The 20,416-nt window shown below is 43.3% G+C and overlaps 2 protein-coding genes across 3 annotated transcripts in view; one reads left to right on the top strand and one right to left on the bottom strand.

Moving 5' to 3' along the window:
• Positions 1-20,416, bottom strand: part of CTPS2 (CTP synthase 2) — a 93,083-nt gene that overhangs the window by 72,185 nt on the left and 482 nt on the right. Inside the window, exon 1 of one of the 2 annotated variants that reach the window (XM_066618760.1) lies at positions 1,934-2,165. The exons of the other annotated variant lie outside the window; for it this stretch is intronic. The gene's annotated coding sequence lies outside the window, so the exon portion shown is untranslated. Of the gene's footprint in view, positions 1-1,933; positions 2,166-20,416 lie in introns of those variants that run through there. 2 annotated transcript variants of the gene reach the window in all.
• Positions 3,849-20,057, top strand: SYAP1 (synapse associated protein 1). Its single transcript, XM_066618762.1, has 9 exons — positions 3,849-4,164; positions 5,228-5,346; positions 6,735-6,801; positions 8,797-8,870; positions 9,699-9,838; positions 10,997-11,139; positions 12,397-12,455; positions 13,146-13,290; positions 16,104-20,057. Exons 1-9 carry the CDS (start codon positions 3,963-3,965, stop codon positions 16,229-16,231), a joined length of 1,077 nt encoding a protein of 358 aa, XP_066474859.1. The 5' UTR covers positions 3,849-3,962; the 3' UTR covers positions 16,232-20,057.

Here is a 20,416-nt window from a genome sequence, read left to right as displayed (position 1 = left end):
AGCAAGGCCATGAAAATCAGAAGGAAAATTGTAAGGAGGCCCTTTTACAAATGAAAGTTGTCGCCTAACTGAAGAAGTCTTAGGTTGCTATCCTATGCACATTTTCTTGGAAGTAAACTCTAGTGAACAGGACAGCTATTTCCAAGTGAACATGCATAGGATTGTGTTGTTGGTCAGATATATCAGCCATTCTCAACAGGAGCCTTATGGTTCCCTGAGGTGCCTGGCACATTTGAAGGGGCCACAGACAAAACTGAAAATAAATGGTTTTATGTTTATCTGTTCATTTTGTATCCTTATTTGACAGAAGGTTCCTGAAACTTGAAAAGAGCTCCTAAAGGGAGACAAAAATAGGTTGAGAATAGCTGAGAGATATGGGTCTATTAATTTTTGTCAAATTAGTCGAATAAACCAGGCTCTTTTAGGTACTGGCCCACCTGACTCCTGCTTTCCTAGCTGATGCGTTTCCAAGCTGTCTGTAGGGAGGCTTCATTCCCACAGGGACAACACAGGCATTTTTCTTTCCCTGAGTATCACTCTTCCCCATCTTTCACCATTCATTGCCTGATGGTTGTCTACCCAAAATGCTCAAGCATGTTTCAGATAATATGGAATGCTCCCACTGCTTCACTTTCTGTTGCTTCCTCCCCTTCTACTAAAACGTGTGCCGCTTTTATTTTTATTATTTTCCAGCTTCTTTTGCATCTCAAATTTATTCCATAGTTGAAAGTCTACTGTTTTCAGTCTCTTACATTTTCTCAGGCTCCCCTTTCAGTTTGCATTCTCCTTGACTTGGGGTACAATCCTATGCATGTCTACTCAGAAGTAAGCAAGCCTCATTATATTCAATGGGATAGGATTGCAAGCTTTGGGCCAAATCCTATCCAATTTTCCAGCCCTAAAGCCATGCCAACAGGACATGTGCTGCATCCTGCACTAGAGGGCTGTTACACAGGTCTCCTCCAGGTAGGAGAATGTTTCTTCCCTTTATCTGGGGCTGCACTGTAGTTGCACCAGCACTAGAAAGCCGGATAGGATTGGGCCCTTAGTCTAGTCTGGGGTATTGCCATTCTAGGCTCCTGGAGTTGCCCTTAGGGAATGTCAGACTCCATCTGCCTTTCCAAGCTTGGAATCAGGGTGATCAGAGAAAAAGGAGGACACAGTGCCTATACCTTTAACCATTGTAGAGAAGAAGAGATTTTGGCAGGTGCAGCTTTTTAAACTCTTCCATATTGAGCTGCACTTGCCAAATTCCCCTCTGCTATACACTGGTTAAAGGCATAGGCACTCTGTCCTCCACTGTCTGGTCACCCTGTACTTCTCTCAGCATGACCAGATATTATCACTGCAAAAGAGGACAAGGCACCCCAAAATGTAGGGCATCCAAGAAAAATGTAGGACATGACAAAACAGAAGCTAAAAATGCTCACATATAGATTTCATGTGGTTCATTTAAAAACTATATTACTATTTTATTAAATTTAAAACTATATTACATATCATTTATTAATTCCAAGAAGGCTCTGCTCAATGGGAAAAGGACATTTAGAGCCCAATCCTATGCATGTCTACTCAGAAGCAAGCCCCAGTGTAGTCAATGGGGCTTACTCCCAGGAAATTGTGAATAGGATGGCAGCCTTAGAGCCCAGTCCTATGCATGGCTACTCAGAAGTAAGGCCCATTCTAGTCAATGGGGCTTACTCCCAGGAAGGCATGGATAGCATGGCAGCCCTAGAGCCCAATCCTCTACTCAGAAGTAAGTCCCATTATAGCCAGTGGGGCTTACTCCCAGGAAAGTGTGGAGAGGACTGGGCTGCAAGGCAGTTTTGGGAAGCCCACCGCCACTGGAGAGTGGTGGCGTGTTAACGACCCCCGTCTGTCTCCCCAGGTACTCGGGGTGGGGGAGGCGACGTCCTCAGTCTGCACCTGTTACCTCAGTTATGGGGAGCTGGGTAGGGCGGAGGCCCCACAGACAGCCGCTGCCTCCTGGAGTGGGAGCGCCGCCGCGCTTTCCTCGCCCAGGCGGGAGAGGGACGAGCAGGAGCGTCAGGGGGCCTCTCCCTCCGCTGATGAACCTGCGAGGGTCTGGTGAACCCGCACACGCAGCGCTGTGGAAAGGGCGGCGCAGGTCGTGCCCCGGCCGGGAGTGCTCGTCCAGCGACAGTCCCCGCTGCCCCCGCCTCCCTCGCGCGGAGCTGCTCGCCAACCGGCCTCTGGGGGGGGAACCGAACCACAGTCTCCGCTGCGCTCAGCGGGGGGAGAACTGGAGGGAAGCGCCTGGGGCTCTGCCCCCTCAGAGCCCAAGCCTCTGCATGCCTACTCAGAAGCAAGCCCCACTGTAGTCTATGGGGCTTCCTCCCAGGAAAGTGTGGAGAGGGTGGCAGCCTCAGAGCCCAATCCTATGCCTGTCTACTCAGAAGTAAGCCCCATTAGAGTCAGTGGGGCTTCCTCCCAGGCAAGTGTGGATGGGACTGCACACTGCTATGCATGACTGCTCAGAAGGAAGTCCCATTGTAGTCAGTGGGGCTTCCTCCCAGGAAAGTGTGGCTAGGATGGCAGCCTCAGAGCGCAATCCTATGCATGTCTACTCAGAAGTAAGTCCCATTAGAGTCAATGGAGTTTATTCCCAGGAAAGTGTGGATAGGATTGGAGCCTCAGCCCAGGAGAAAGGGGGGGGGGTCTCTCTCTCTCTGCACGTGCTCAGAGGCTATTCTGCTTCCTTTATCCCTTCCTGTCCTGGAAATCCTTTGACACAGAGTGTCACCTACACAAGATCTGTCCAGGACCAAAGAGGCATTGGCCTGCCCATGTGCTCTCTGAACCCTGGCCAGCCTTCTTCCCATTGGACTGCACTGGCTGGCTCCCCAGGGCGGCGATCGCATCACCGTCACATACTCTGTCACCCACAGACGTCATCTCCAAGGGGCATTGTGATGTGTCAGTCCCCAGAAAGTGTGCATGGGTTTCAGTACAGTATAAGCAGGGTGACCAGACACAAAGGCGGACAGAGTGCCTCTACCTTTAAGCCAGTGTTTCCCAAACTGTGGGTCGGTCCCACAGTTGCTGGAGACTTGAAAAGATATGGTTTGGGATGGGGCTTTCAGACCAAGGCAAGGCCCAAATCCTAATCAACTTTCCAGCACTGACAGAGCTGTGCCGACCTTGGAGCTCCACTGCACCTACTTCAGTGCTGGAAAGCTGGCTAGTATTGCACTCTTACATGCATAAGATCAGGCAACACGTTTCACAAAGCAGATCTTCACAGCGAAGTCCTAGGTGCCTCTACTCAGCAGAAAGTCCAATTGTGTTCAACCGGTCCAACCCCCAGGAAAGGTGTCTATTAGGTGTGTGCTGTTCATTTCCTATACAGCCTTTCCTAGGAACCAGTCCCACTGAGAGCCCAATCCTATGCATGTCTACTCAGAAGTAGATCCCATTATAGTCAATGGGGCTTACTCCCAGGTAAATGAGGATAGGATTGAACTCTGAGTTCATTGGAACTTCTGCATACAACTGAGCTGTAAGACTTAAAACCCAACCCTATGCATGTCTACTCAAAAGGAAGTCTCATTAGTCAGTGGGGCTTACTCCCAGGAAAGTGTGACTAGGATGGCAGCCTGGGATCCCAGTCCTATGCCTGTCCACTCAGAAGCAAGCCCCATTGTAGTCAATGGAACTTACTCCCAGGAAAGTGTGGACAGGACTGTTGCCCTTGCAGAACAGGCGACAAAGGCGCTCCTCGTGGAAGCCTATCGAAGAAGAGCGCAGGCGAACGTCCCTCCCCTTTGGAGTCAGAGAGCGCAAGCGCAGAGCACCCGTTTCCGTGGTGACGTATAAGGCGACGTCACTGGGAAGCAACAGCCTCGTCTCTCTTCCGGAAACAAGCCGCCTTCCTTTCCCTGATCCCTTGGAAGGCGGTTGTGAGGGGAGGGGCCGGGAGGGGCCTGGGCTACTCCGTGAAGATGCTGCGTGGCCTGAGTGGCTGGTTCGGGATGAGCCCGACGGGCGAGGAGAAGAAGCCGCCTCTCCTCGAAGGGGAAGCCGCGGAGGGGCAGGAGGAGAAGGTGGCGCTGCCTGGAGGGGACGCGGCAGTGGGGAGCCAGGAGCAGGTGGAGCTGCAGGTGGACTCGAACCCGCTCCTCAGCCAGGCCAAGGGGCTCGGCAGTGAGTGTCTGTCTGTCTCCCTCCCCTCCCCCTCGGCCCCAAACAGCCCCCTGAGAGCCCAATCCTAGGCGGGTCTACTCAGAAGTAAGTCCCACTGTAGTCAGTGGGGCTTGCTCCCAGGTAACTGTGGACAGGATTGCAGTCTGAGTCATCCCCAAATGACAGCACCACTGCTTACAGGGAGGTGCAGTGGGTGGGGGGCAGGTGAGGCAGAGTCTCCCCACTGCAGTCCTTTGAAAAGCGCCGCCACTGTGTGAAGCACCCACAACCCACGCGCAAAGCTTTTCAAAGGATTGCAGGGGAGAGGCTCTGCCTCACCTGCCCCCCACTCACTGCACATCCCTGCTTCCAACCTCCTCACCCTGACACTGTAATTCTCTGTACACTCTCTTGGGAGTAAGTAGACTTAGTATGCAATCCTAACCCCTTATGTCAGTGCTTTCCAGCACTGGCATAAGGGCAATGCAGCTCTGAGGTAAGGGAACAAACATTCCCTTACTTTGAGGAGGCCTCCATGAATCACACCCAACTGCAGGATGCAGCACATGTCCCATTGGCACTGCTATGCCAGTGCTAGAAAGCACTGGCATAAGGGGTTAGGATTATGCCTTTAGAAATACATCTAATTGAGTGCGTCTGTAGATTTCAGCCTCTCTACTTTATGGAGGTTTCATTGACTTCTGTAGAATCAGGGTTAGATTGTAAACTTATATCTAAAGACACAATCCTCTGTGCCTGCTGAATTCAGTGGGGCTTATTTAGTGTAAAATTAACATAATATCTTATTTGGCTTTTAAGAGATTTAAGAGAATCTGCATCTATAATGTTAAAGGCATATAAAAAAATCAATATGTATCTCAGTCACTCCTGAAAAAAGTATGAAATACTAAGCTAAGCTTTTCAAAAAACTGTGAGTTTGCACAGATGCTTTGTGGGGGAACTGAATGTGATGAATGACTGATTGACTCTGAGGTCCAAATAAAGTCCCAAATAAATGCTCATACTAATGCGTTTCTAAAGCTTGAAGATACTGTGAATTTAAATGTTCTCTTATTTCCAAAAGATTATTTCTTCAGTTTTGCCACCACTGCCACAAAAAAAATATCTGAATCAGTTGCTGGAACAGCACAAACTATTAAAAAGTCAGTAGAAGAAGGGAAAATAGAAAACATCATTGATAAGGTACTCTTTACTGTTTAAATTTACTGAGAAATTCAACATCTGCTCTTGTATGTTCTGTTTCAAATTATGTTGATTGCTATTGGTAATGTGGGATTAGAGCCAGGTAATTTGTTCAACTTTTCTTGAAACAAAAACTGAGATCTAAGCCAGATCAGAAACAATCATACAAAACTTATTGATTTGACAAGAGTTGAAAAATCATTAGACATTTGAATTAATTTGATCCCACTAACTTCAGTGTGAGAATTACAACGTAATCCTGTGCATGTTTACTCAGAAGTAAGTCACCTTTATAGTCAATGGGGCTTGCTTCCAGAAAAATGTGAACAGAGTTGCAACCTAAGACTTGTACAATTGTGGACATGAAGACATGCATGAAGCCACTTGGTGAGGTCACCCAGCAATTCAGCCTTTGTTGTCAACAATGTGCAGGTGACACCCATGTCTATTTCTGGATTTCATCCCCTAACGCTAGGGAGAAGCTGTGTAAACTCTGAACCAATTTTTGGTATTGGATTGAACAAGTATGAAAAAAATGGATTTTAGTCTTGACAAGATGGAGGTCCTGTTGTGGAGCCTTGATTATCTAGGATTAGATGTGCAGTCTATTTAAGATGTGGCGAACACAATACTTCAGATGTAGCCTTACTGTTGATTTGTACAATGGCATAATATTAGCTGTTACACAGGTCGGACCTCACCATCCACATATTTAACTTAACATGGGTCCCCCCATCCATGTTGAGGCCCAACTTTTACCCTCTGAACATGACTGGAGCTTTGCTCCAATCGTGTCCAGAGGGTGTTCTGAGGAACTTAAAATGTCACTTCTGGGTTTTTTGAGGGGAAACTGGACATGAAGTTTTAAGGCCTTAGAAAGCATTCTGAGAGCCTTAAAACATCACTTCTGGTTTTCCCTGAAGGGTTGGGTGCCCTGATTTGTTTATCTGTGGGTTTCAGTATCTGCAGGAGTTCCAGGAATGGGCCCCTGCTGATGCCAAGCACCACCTATATTTTCAACCCCTTTTTAAATAATCCTGAGCATGGCCTTCTTCAGTCGGCACTTTCACTGAGCCTCCCACCATTACCCCAAGATCTCTCTTCTGATACATCATTGACAATTCAGAACCCATTAGCATATATGTGAGATTTTGATTTCTTGCCCTAATGTGCATAAATTTACACTTACCTACATTGAAGCACACATGCCGTTTTGCCACACATTCTCCCAATTCAGAGAGATCTTTCTAAAGATTTTCACAGTCCCTTCTGGACTACCTGACAAAGTTTAGTGTCATCTACAAACTCTTCGGCTCTTATTTGTTTTTAAAATGTTTATTTAACGTGTTCCACTTGTCATACTGTATATAATTTAACTTTTCTTGTAGACCATTATTGGAGACTTTCAGAAGGAGCAGGAAAAATTTGTTCAACAGCAGCACACTAAAAAATCAGGTATGCTTTATATATGATTGCAAAAGAAAACTGAAATGATGCTTAGACTCATTAGATCTCTATCATGATTAACATATAAAGAACAGTAATAGTTCTTGGCTGTTGCTAGTGATTGATTAGAGATTAGAGATCAAAGAGTAGCCATATTTTTCCTTTCTTATATTATAGAATTAACGTATTGATTCTCTGCCTGCTTGGTGTGCCCATACATATTCTGCTGACATCTATTTTTTCTTTAAACCAGGGAAACCTGCCCTAGCGTCTTAAGGCCATTATTTTATGAATAAGTACAAAGATAGCAAGTCATCTTTAGAACAATTTCACTCCTTCTGAATGTGACTGCAGTGACTGTTCCAAGTGGAGCATCCCCAGGTTAATAATGGTATCTTAGCAGTAGCATTGATGCTAATATTAACAAGATGGCTCCTCTTTACACATCGGTTTTGCAGATGATCCTGTGATTTCCCTCATTTTAAGGTAAAACATTTGGCATGAGTTGCCAAACAGTGTTTGGCAAAAAACAATGTTGCCATGAAAATCTCTTCAAGAGCATTTTGTTGAAAGGTATTATAGTCGTGCCTTGTTATCCGCAGGGGTTCCATTCCTGGAACACCCACATATGCTGAAACCCACTGATATTAAAATCCGCAGGTGTTGGCACGTCACTGCCTCTGAACACAACCAGAGCTGCTCTCCGGTCATGTCAGGAGTGTCTTTTGAGGGCCAAAACACACAACTTCAAGTTTTTGGAAAAAATAGAAGTTGTGCTTTTCAGCCCACAGAAGGCATTCTGAAGACAGGGGAGGCTGCACAAGGCCTCCCTGGCCCTCAGAAGGCACTCTGGGCATAAAAGTGCAGCTCTGGACATGTTCAAAGAACTGTAGATCGGGCCTCCAACAGGACCCCGCGGGTTTGGAACCTGCAGTGAGTTAAAACTGTGGGTCCCAAATCTGCAGATATTGAGGCAGCACCCATATATAAATATTTTAAAAATATTTTTTCATAAATTCTGTTTCTAAAATATTCATCTATATTAAGCATTATTCCTGAAACAGAGTAGGGCTTTCCTTGCCTGTCAAGTTCTTGGTATTCCTTGACTAAAAAACTTAGGGTCATATCTTTCATGAAAGACACTGGGCACAACAAGTTCTCCTGCACAGTGCCTTGTTGAAATTAGTGGGAGCAACGCAAGAGTATTATGTACCTGGGTGGAGAATCTGATGAGTCGATGCTGTAGCTGAAGCTATCTAAATAATAGCCATGAAAATTACAATACACGTACACTGATTTAGCCAGGATCATATGCATGCAGTTCTTCAATACCTGAAAAAGAATTATCCAACACCTAAGGTAACTCTTATTAGAGCATTGGAGATATTACCATTAATTTAAGGGGTTAGTGGGAGATGGATTCAGTCCTGGTGCTCCTCTCTCAGCATGATTGATGATGATGGCTGGAGCTGAATATGTACAGCTCCACTTACTAGAAGAGTCATCTTGGCGTCAGGAATCTAGTGGAACAGTCTGCTGTTCTATGTACATACACTGAATTGTAGCCACTGTTTGTTTCCTGGGCTGCCATCCTATATACACTTTGCTGAGAATAAGCCCCATGGAACAGAACAGGTCTGAGTAGACATACACAGGATTGTGCTGTTAGAGAGTACTAGGATGCTTACGAACCTGTACGCAATTTTTAAAAAATCAGATGCATAATTCTTGTGCTGATTTGTATGCATTTTCAGGTGTAAAACCATCTTCAGCCATTTTAAAATATTTGTTAGAAATATGGTTTAGAAAACAAACACTGTTAATCAGATCTTTGCAATAATATTTCTGATGCTCATCTTGAGCTTTGCAGTAAATTAGATTTTAGATGGATGCTGTTTTGACGGCAGTTGGCAACAGGACTGTTATCATTAAAGATGCCAGTGGATCGACTGTCTCCTAATACAGAATGGAAATATAATAAAACACTTCCTTCCTTGCTCATAGAAGCAGCTGTGCCTCCATGGGTAGACAGTAACGAAGAAGAAACAATTCAACAACAGATACTAGCATTATCAGCAGTAAGTTTTTTTCTTCATGCTTTTTTTAAAGAGAACATGCATGTTTCAGGCAGTATTTATCTAAAACAGAACTCTAAAGTTTGAAAAATTATGGTCCAACATTAGTGGAACCATAGTAATTGAAAATACAATTGTAATTGATAATTGGGGGGCCTGCTAAGCTTTTTAATCTGAATTTTTTATCTGCTATTTGCCTTATGGTTTTATATTTTAATCTGCTATTCTAGGCCACTGATTTTTATTATTTTTATGTATGTTTTGTTTTGTTGTATATGTTTTTAATCTTGTTGTAAAGCGCCTTGCATGTTAGGCTTTTAGCCTGGAGAGATAAATAATACAGGCAAATTAATCCGGGCTTTGAAATTGAAATCCAGATATTTTTGTCTAAGACTTGCTTTCTGTTGTGTGAGCACTAGAAGGTCTTGTGCCCATTCCCATGCACAGTGCAAGTACAGGGTGTAACTTCTGTCCTCTGCTCTGTGGTACGGTACAGACATTGTTGAAAAATGTCAGAGGCCAACAGACACCCATATGGGTAACAGTGAAAAGAGCATGAGGAAGCATTTCTCATATTTATGCAATTATTCCTAAATCCTGGCAAATCCAAAATTCAGACACCTTCCTGTAGCAAGCAGTCCAGATAAGAGATCATCATCCTGTAATTTATAATACAAAACTGGTTTCTCTTACTAAACAGTGCTTCTTCATGTGTCTGGCAGTTACTTGATAGTCTGATTCACTTCTCAAAACAATGAATTGACAAGGGTTTTTGAATGCACTGAATGTAATTTCCACCTTTTTCTGAGAACTATATTTTATTCTTTAAAGGACAGAAGAAACTTTCTGCGTGATCCACCAGCAGGGGTTCAGTTTAATTTTGACTTTGATCAGATGTATCCAGTGGCAATGGTAATGCTACAAGAAGATGAGCTTCTGAATCGAATGAGATTTGATCTTGTCCCAAAACAGTAAGTGATCTGTCTCTTTTCATAAAACTGTGTTTGATAGTCACTAACCCAGCTGTGCTGTAGCACATTGGTGTGCTGCAAGTGGTCTACAGACATGCCACAGGAATTTGGGGGAATGTCATTTATTAATAGGGTCAGTGGGGGGATGTGAGCCCCCATTAGCAGCATGGTGTGCCTTGTCAATTGTCAAAAACCTGATGGTGTTCCTTGACAATTTTAGTACCTTGTTAATGTACCGTGAGATGGAAAAGGTTGCAAATCAGTGCACTAACCTCTACTTTGCACATACAAATCTGATTTGATAAATCACTCGTGTTGTGCTATTCAAAATGTTAAAGCCACAAATTATACTTGAGTGTTCATATGTTACATTTTGTCAAGGAATCACTGCAGTAAATGCAGGGTGTCAAATATTTGCACCTGGGACAATGTCAGAAGTTGGCTGAATCTGACACTGGTCAAGGACCAAACCCCTCAAAAGTCTACTTGGCCAAGCTGACCCATGATGCCCTTCTCCATGATTCTTGTAAGTCTCTAGATTCTCTCTCCTTTATCATTAGGAGGAGTTGCACCCACTACTGTTGCCTGGAAAGTGGGGGAGGGAACAAGTATTGGGTTTTGCTTGAGGGCTTTCACCTAACAGCTTGGCACAAACACTGGTTATGCCTACTTCTGGACAAAATATACCTCTGATTTGGTCAGAATATATTATAATTTAGTGTAAAACTCAGTGCTCCTTAGCAGATTGACCACCAAAGCATCCTGAATGTACACTGAGGTATTAGTTATGCATGCATGCCTCTCACAGTGTATGTGAGGGTTACATAGAGTGCAAGTGCTTCATAGGTATAGCTATACAATTAGTTTGTGTATTGTAGATGTACATGCATAGTGCCCACCTCACACTGGTGCACGTTATTTTGTGCACAAGCACCATATCCATATGATGCATAAATTATGTGTCCAAACTGCCTTAATGTTGACAAGCGTCTTCTGTCTTTCTAATGTTAAAATCCTTCTTTTAGCATTTGGGGCTCTAGATCTGGTATCAACATTTCAATTATCTGTCAGGGCAAATCCCTTACAGCCTAATTCTGCATGTCCCATTTTGCTATGAAATGAGTACAATTATCAAACCATACACTTACTTGTCTCCAGTGTAAAGGAAGAAGTGTTCTGGAGGAATTATTTTTACCGCGTCTCCCTTATTAAACAGTCTGCACAACTCACAGCACTGGCTGCACAACAGCAAGCAGTGAGAAAGGAGAAGAATGAAAGTGAAGAGGATAGAGAACTGACAGGTAGGTGTACTTTTCCAACAAGAATGTTGCTACGCCTAATGACAACCTCTTGCTCCCCCAGCAGAAAGATATATTCTAACCTTTCTTCCTCAGTCTGTTAAAGTGTCCTTAGATGGGTGGCAACTTCATAAATATGAATCTAACTACAGAGAAAACACAATAGTTCTTGTTTCACACAGCACAAATCCTTCCTGTAGTTGAGTGAAAACCCCATCCAGATGTTTTACTAAAGCTATTTTTTCACAACATCTGTAAGTTTATGAAATATGGCAAAGAAACAAAGTTGAAATTAAACCTTCAAGAACATAGTAAAATGACTTCTCCAAAAACCAGGTATACCTACAATTCACAGGATAAGCAGCTTGAGCGCATCCATGGATTTTATATCCACAGATCTGGCTCAACGTGGGCCCCCTTGGCATTTGGAGGGTTTAAAGGTACTGAAACTGCAGATTTGGTTATTGCAGTTTTCAGTATCCATGGACAAGGTGCCACCTGTATCTTGGTGCTAAAATATTAATCATGTCTGTCCATCCATAGTGGATAGATTTATTCGCTCATCTCCCCATTTGGCAGTGGTATTCAGACTGGGGCATCACAAAGCCCCAGACAGAAGGCCCTGGCCTCTGCCCCCTTAAGGGGTGGGGGGCAAGGCAGCAACACAATCCCCAAGATAGCATTGCTAATAGAACTGCAGGGACTGGGATGTACTCACCAGTCCCTGCAGCAGTGTCATTGGAGTGTGGGAAACCCTGCGTGAGCGTCTGCAGGACTCCCCAGCATGCAGAAAGTAAAAGTGGCATGATTGCACTCCACTTCCGCAAAACCGGAAGTGCTCCACTTCACTCCCACTTGCGCTCCATTTCCACTTTCTGCAGGCTGGGGAGTCCAGCAGATGCTTGCACAGGGCTCCCCGCACCCCTAGGATGCTGCTGCAGGGACTGGTGAGTACATCCCAGTCCCTGCAGACCCGCTGAATGACATGATCCTGGGGATTGTGTTGCTGTCTTCCCCACACTGCCGCTGCCTCCCTCCCCTGCAAGCACTTACTGCAGCTTTCAAATTCCCAGAGAGTTTGAAAACCGCAGCCATATGGGAATAGAAGTTGAAGGGCTTGAACAACCCTTTCATCCATGGCAAGCCTGAGTTGGGCTCAAGGCTTTTTTGGACCTAAAATAATCAATCATAATGTAAAATGGCAATACTGTGCTAACTTCGCAGTCACACATTTTCAGAATTTTACTGCTCTTTTTCTAGAAACAGTGAGACCAAAGACACCACCTGTAGCAATCAAGTCTCAGCTGAAACCCCAAGAGGTGCGTTATTCTGTATTGATAATCAATATGTGTTCTTATAAGCCATGAGCTTATTTTGTATTTTAGTTGCTTGTTAGTTAATTCAAATGAATTTATAAATAATTACTTCACTAAAAAAGTTTGTTATGAACATATTGAAGGAATCAAGGAATATACCTTAAAAATGTTTAATGTGTGAATTGCTCTAAAGGCAATAGCAATACAGAACACCTTTTCAATCAGGTGGCTGGCCTAGGACATGTGCATCCCAGCCAAGAGGCCTTCTCCCACCTGGACAAAGGCCTATATTATGGAACATGCATTGAAGAAAGAGGGAAGATATATAGGGTGTGCAGCATGTGGTCATCCTGTCCACAAAACATCCTGCTAATGCTGATTCAGGCCTTCCTGCCGCTTTACAGGTCTAATAAGAACAACAGGGAAGGCAGTTGAGATCAGATATATTGGACATCTTCCCTCCCTTCTGTCTATCACTTCTGTTGTTGCTATTGTGATGCTCAGAAACTTGGTGTGGAGAGAAGCCTACCTCAGAAATTCCTGTAAGGTCTCAATTTCTCTGCTGAAATTCTGTGCACGTAGCCTGCCATTTTTTTGTTCCATTTTCGTATAGGACAAGTTACAGCAAAGAAAAGTCAAGTGTACACATATTTACATTTTAAGTTCTTTTTTCTTTTAAAATTTTATTTTGAGGAGGAAGAAGAGATTTCCACTAGCCCAGGTGTGTCAGAATTTGTAAGTGATGCTTTTGATGCATGCAGTCTGAATCGGGAAGATTTGAGGAAAGAGATTGAACAACTTGTGCTTGACAAAAAAAAAGAAGCAAGCACGGTAGAAGGTAAGCATTAATTCATGAATGTACCACACTTGTAAAAGTAGTATTTTGTTAAGCTTCGTGTATCACTTGAATAGAAAATGGCTTTACAGAGCCATACATTTCCAGAGCCATACATTTCCTGTTTCAGGTTGATATTTCAGTCAAGAATGAGGATGGGTTGTAGCTCAGTGATAGGGTACGTGCTTTGCATGCAGAAGGGTACAGATTCAATCCTCAGCATTTACAGTCCTCAGCATTTCCTACTGGTAGATAGAGAAGGACCCAGCAGCTGACTGGCAGTGGTTTTCCAGGATTTTAGTCTAGACCAGGGGTATCCAAAGTTTTTGGCAGGAGGGCCACATCATCTCTCTGACACTGTGTTGGGGGCCGGGGGGAAAAAGAATTAATTTACATTTAAAATTTGAATAAATTTACATAAGTTTACATAAATGAATATATTAAAGATGAACTTATATGAATGAAGGTCTTGCAATAGCTCAAGGCCTATAAAAGGCCTTGCACAAAGCAAGACTGGCATTTCCTTTGCTGCTGCTACTGCATCACAGACGTGAAACAACAAGCAGTGGAGGGAGCCCTCATCCCACAGCTCATGCGAGAGGTCAAACGGTTGCCCTCATGCTTAGAGCAGTTGCGTCAGGCCAGTGTGGGCTCCAACAAATCTCTGGAGGGCCAGAGGCTCATTGGAGACTGGGGGCTCCCTGAGGGCCGCATTGAGGGGCCGCAAGTGGCCCCAGGGCCGGGGTTTGGGCACCCCTGGTGTAGACCAGTGGTTCTCAAATTGGTGGGTTGTGACCCCCAGCTTGTGTAAAGCTTCCCCCATCCCATGCGGGGGAAGGGGGAAGGTAGTAACACAATCCCCAGGATTGTGTCAATCATGGGTAAAAGGGGGCTATTTTTACATACTGAGGGCTGCTGGCAGCTGCAGGAGTTGTGGAGAGTGCTGAGCAGCCCTCCACAGGGCTCCCCAATGCTTAGAATGTTGACTTAGAATGTTGAGAAAAACCGGTTGCCAAGCAACCAGGAAATGCTTAGCGACCAGTTTCTCTCAACATTATAACATTCTAAGTCAACATTCTAAGCATTGGGGAGCCCTGTGGAGGGCTGCTCAGGGCTCCCTGCAACTCCTGCAGCTGCCCTCAGTAAGTAAAAATAGCCCCCCTTCACCTTCTTAGTGACACAATCCTGGGAATTGTGTCACTGCCATAGCCCCTTACTAACAAAGACTTATTTAGGGAGTAAAACTCTCCCTAAGGTTGAGAACCACTGGTACAGACAGAATTGAGCTAGATGGACCATATGGTCTTGTAAAGCAACTTCTAGTGTGTTCCTATATTTTTTAACCCTTTTGAGAAACATTAAGAGTTTATATCAGCGGTTTTCAAACTCTCAGGGACTTTGAACTGCACTAAGTCTTGGTGGGGGCTGGAGGAAGGCAGTGACACAATCCCCAGGATTGTGTTGGTAATGGGGCTGCAGGGACTGGGATGCACTCACAAGTCCCTGCAGCAGCCTGTGGGGAGTGCGGGAAGCCCTGAACAAGTATCTGCTGGGCTCCCCAGCTTGTCAAAAGTGAAAGTGGAGTGATCAAGCTCCACTTCTGCAAAACTGGGTGCAATCGCTCCACTTTCACTTCTGACAGGCTGGGGAGCCCTGCATACGCTCACACAGGGCTCCCCACACCCCAGGACAACTGCTGCAAGGACTGCTGAGTGCATCCCAGTCCCTGTAGCCCAATTACCTGGGATCCTGGGATTAGTGTCACTACCTCCTCCCTGCCCCCGCCCCTTAAGAGGGCAGAGGCCAAGGCCTTCAGGCTGGGGCATCGCAACACCCCAGTTTGAAAACCACTGGTTTATATACTGCCTTTCAACAAAAAGTAGTTCACAAAGCAGCATCCAAACTAAACACGTAAATGGTTCCCTGTTCCCAAAGGACTCACAATCTAATAAAGAGACATCAGGAACAGCCAGTGGAAAAGATGCCATGCTGGGGTGAAGATGAATAATTGCTGTTCTGTGCTAAATATAAGAAAATGCCACTTTAAAAGGTGCCTCTTTGCCCAGTTAGCTGGAATAAAATTGTAGCAAAAAAGGAAAGCTGTCTTGGGCTTAACTCTGCTTATCCTCTGTGCACTGAGATTTTATTGTTAAAGGAGCAAAAGCATAGTGTGTTATCCATTGGATTTTGGCTGTAGCAAAGTGTTCAGTGATGAAGTTTTGCAGGTTTAGAGTGCAAATTTTAATGTCTAAACTTACAGAAAGTGTGCTGTCAAACAATATTGCTGCAGGTCTCAAAGGAAGAAAAATGGCTGAGCAATAGTAGCAAGAAAGACTGCAACTTGCCACTATGTTTAATATAGCATACTATTTGCATAGTACGTGTGTCTTCTCATGTGAACAGATCCAGCCCTACCTAGGTACTCTTTCATGTGAACATGCTCTGCAGGTGAAGTAGAAAATTTTTGTTATTGGCAGTAGCAACTTCTTTGTGAAAAAAAGTCTCTTTGTAATTGTGAGTATAGCTGGAGCAATTCCTGTCATCTTCTGGCTCATGCGTTAAGTTTGTGTACACAAGCATGTACTTAAGAAAAGCTGGAACTGCTCACATGGGAAGAAAATATTGTGTTAACGGACCCACAACCACATAGGATTTTTTATTCTGCCTTGGTCCCATTTTGAATCAGATGACATTATTGTACTCATGGAACAGCACTGTTTGTCCTCAAATACAAGACAGTCTCACTGCAACTAATTTCCATGTGTAGTGTTATATAGTCCTTTGAACCTGGATATGTGTTTGCTAATTATGTCTAGAAGAAACTGCAGACTGGGAAAAGGAACTCCAAAAAGAGCTTCAGGAATATGAAGTAGTTACGGAGTCAGAAAAACGAGATGACAACTGGGACAAAGAAATAGAGGAAATGCTGCAAGAAGAAAACTAACTACATTGCATAAACATTCTTCTAAAAACTGCTATATACATGTTCTACTTCAGAAACATTTCTAAGGCACAAATTGTTATTTGAAGAAAAAAAGGCTGCAGGTAACCTGTAATCTTGTGTTAAGGTATTGTATGAAAATACACTGACCATCAGTCAGGGGCTGAAAGATAGTTTTGACTTGAGTTAAGGATTTTTAGTGTTTTTTCAAAGTGCCTGACTCATAGTTTGATGAGGAATGACGAAAGTGAGTTTTAGCACATCTCAAAGAGTTGCTTGCAGAAAGCGAGAGAAATGATCCAGAGCATGTGTGCCTAAAAGAGCTCAGTGGATCACTGTCTTTAAATGTATGTTTTCTTTATGTGGGTAGAAAATGCTACTGGGATGGCTGGATATAGAAACAAACATCTTTGTGAACTGGTTTGTGGCGAGAGAAAATTGAGAACATGATTCTGTCTTCTTTCCTACAAGTAATGATACATCATCATGTTGATATTCTGATTCCTATGACTCTTTATAAATAACTAGATGCATTTTCTGAATGTTTTCTCAAATACGTCCTAATAGAACATATGATCTTATAGGATGTATTATCAAAGTTCTATTTTTGCAGTTCAGCTTGATTTGTCATATTGCAAAACTTCAGCATCTGAATATAAGGAACACAAAAGGTTTACACTAATTTTACAGTGTGGCTAATAACATTTGGTGGTTTGGTTATCCTCTTCTTAGTCAGTGGAAAGAAACAACAATGATTTCAAACTGTATTGACAAATGGCATGTGAACTGGCTGAGGTGTAAGGTTAATATTTTGTGCATTAAACCCTTTATCTGGGGCTTGTACTAGTAGATCACCTTAAAGATTGCACCAAGATTAGTCAAGGGATTTAGAAGAAAGTTGCTTCTATTTCAAACTAATGCACTATTTTTACTTGCCAAAATATACAATGTTCATCCAAGGTGAACATCTTCACCTAGACTCATTCAAATGGCATAGACTGAAAGATGAATGCTAAATGTTACAAGAATTTCAGGCCTAGCTTGTGCAGGTGTGGTTGAGAAGTGCTTTAATAAATGTTAAGCATTTATTAAGAGGCTGCTACAATGCAGTGTATGTACTTGGACAATGAACTTTGCAGCTGGATAAAGGGATAAAACCAAGATGTTCTGTGATATGTATAGGAGGTAATATGATAAAGTCAACATTGTGGAAGACCAGCATTTTAACTTAAGCTCAGATGAGCTTTTCTAGGCAGTCTTTAAACTTATTTATTTAAAGTACTAGAAGATTGATTTTTGGCTGAAAACTTTGAAAAGAGATTGGTTACAAATAAGAACAGATGTTGGCTCAATCTGATGTCTAAGATGTAAAAGATTCATAAGATATCAGTCTCCCCTAACTTCTAAATAAAGATCCTGAAGAACCATAGATAATGAGCTGTTACTTTCCTAAAGCCAATAACTTGGTTATCTTTAATAAATTACTTTAGTTAAGTTCTCTGTTTGCATATGAATAATTGTGGGAGAGATCAGATAATGTACAAAAAGTAATGAAGATTAACAGAACTGCACTTTACAAATATATTGGAAGGTTAATACAGAAAAGGGGAGGCTTTTTTATTGGCTATCTTGCATTAGAAGAAAATTTCTATTAACCATGGTTGTAGATCTGGGGTTTCTCAAACTTTTCCTCTCTCTGGAGCTCTTTACACTCCTGAAAGGAATCTCAGAGAGCTCTGCCAGCATATGTGCTCCCTGAAGTCTCAGGCCTTAGGGAGCCCCAAAGCACATGTGCATTTGCACAGTGGTGCAGTGCCAAGGCTGAATACTGGTGCTGGGACAGAAGTGGATTGGGAAGGAGATTCACAAACAGGGGAGGTGGGAGGGACGAATAAGTAAACCAGTCATATGGCAACCACTTATTGTGTGCTTGGGAAGTCCCAGGGCTCCTAGGTGCATACTTTGAGAAATGCTGGTTTAGATCCTAAGAATAGAACTGGGTTTCCCCACCACTTCTTTTGTGGAGTCTCAGGAATGATGAGAAGTATGGAGGGGAGACAATTATGGGCAGAAGTTTTTGCTTGTGCTAGGCACCTTTCAATCCAACCAATATAGTATTTTAGGCTAGAGAGTGACAAACTGTATAGCAAGAAATGGTTTCAAAACTAAGATTACGCCACTGTTGAAAAACACTACAAACTGTACATCAGTAGTAGGATGGATCTGTGCTGAATGTTAAAAATATTTGGGGGAAACTTCTGCACAGAGAGACTTTGCCCCCCCAAACAGAACATATGTCTGCCTGAATTATATCAGGACAAAAAGATGTGTGCTTTCCTTTTTTAAAAAACATCAGTTTTGTTGCTGAGCAAAAAATTTTCAAAGGCTCTCCCATGCAGGTGGAACTAGCTAGATCTATGTTTGTTAAACTTATTCCTAGTTCTACAGGTGTGCTGGTTTGAGAACATGGGCTGTTCTTTGGGGAATATTTGAGTCACAAAGATCTTGCTTCAACATAACTTCCTGCTAGCCCTTGCGCTTCTACATTTAAGTAAGTTTCCACTGTATGACTAAGAATATCCTGGTGTGTTGTGCATGTTTTCTGTAAGCTTGTTTTTTTTACAAGAAAATCAGTTATCATTAGAACTAGCTAGCTAGATCAGTGGTTCTCAAACTTTGAGGGAGATTTACTCCTTCAGTAAGTTCTTGCAGGTGAGGGGCTAGGGCATTGGCACAGGGGATCGTGTTGCTAAGGGAAGCAAGGGGGGTGCTTTGCACTAAGTAAGTGCAAAGCACCCCTTGCTCCCCTTAGTGACATGTGTCACTGCCTCCCACCCCTTAAAGGGATGGAAGTGTTACATGAACTGGTGGGTCGAGACCCACCAGTTTGAGAACCATGGAGCTAGATGAATTATCTACACAAACACAGGAATATACATGATAAGGCACTAGGGTGAAGGCCTTTGAGATTGTATAGGGTCTACTTTCCCCTTTGATATAACTGGGCTCTGTTGCCGAAGAGTATGAACTTTAGTAGTTTAGGCTGCAATCCTAACCACACTTTCCTGAGAGTAAGTCCAATTGAACAAAAGAGGACTTACTTCTGAGTAGACCTGTTTAGGATTATGCCCCTAGGCTGACAGTAAAACAACTTCCTGTGGACTACTTAGAGGTCAAATAACCAGCATCTCTTAATTTCAATCCCTGTCTGACTTTAATTGCCAGTGGGGCAGCACTGAATGTGAGTGCTGTGATAACTGTCATACACATCTACAGAACTATTTTAGCTATCTCTGACCCACCTAAACCCTAGCCACAATATGAGTCTTTAAAGTTCTACAAGCCTGGTGATTGTAGTTACAGAGGTAGGTGCCTCAAGTCATGAATGTGTGTAACACTAGTGGTCTTGTTTAGAAGTTCTGACCAGGAAGTAAAATGTCAAGAGATGAAATCACAAGCCATACTACAAGTCTTTTGTAAAACCTGGTGACATGAAAACCTTAGATAGCTTAGCGCAGAGGTTCCCGTCAGCTGTGGCTCCCCAGCGAGCTGTGGAAACCAGCCTGGGGAGTTGCAGAATCCTCATGAAAAACCCACCATTGTAGCCCTAAGGGGGAGCTTCGGCCAATGGCCCAGTAGGTTGAAGGAAGCTGCCAGTCAAAGTTTTGGAACCACTGGCTTAGTTAAATGGAATTAATTTGTGTGTGTACATACAAATGGTTTTTTAAAAGTTGAACAGCCGAGTTCTTGCTTTGTAATACATATCCATTCAGGTCTCCTTGAACTAGTCTATTATGAAATATTGTATTAAATGTTAGTGACAAATTAATTTGTGTTTTTTTAATTTACTTATATGGCTGTGCCACTTTACCTTTCCTCCACTCTGGGTCTGCTTGGTTATAAAATCATCTACATGAGGACTACACTTAGTGCAAAAACAAACACCCAGAACCCATGCAGCACTGAGGTCATCCTACACTTGCCAGGCTGTGCTGAAGCTAGCTGGAGGCCAAGCAGTTGAAATGTACACAGGCAACGAAGCTGAGTCTAAGAACTGCAGTGATGAAATCTCTAATCCTCTGCTGCTGCTCCTTTAGCAGCACAGAATGCAGGCAATGCTTTTCCTGTTTTTCTCAATGTTTGTCTTTCGCATTACTACTTCATAGGGTCCACCAATTTGGAGTACAG

Source organism: Tiliqua scincoides, chromosome 3, assembly GCF_035046505.1.
Source record: "Tiliqua scincoides isolate rTilSci1 chromosome 3, rTilSci1.hap2, whole genome shotgun sequence".
NCBI lineage: Eukaryota > Metazoa > Chordata > Lepidosauria > Squamata > Scincidae > Tiliqua > Tiliqua scincoides.
Note: the sequence above shows the minus strand (reverse complement) of the source record. Positions and strands in the feature narration are given on the sequence as shown.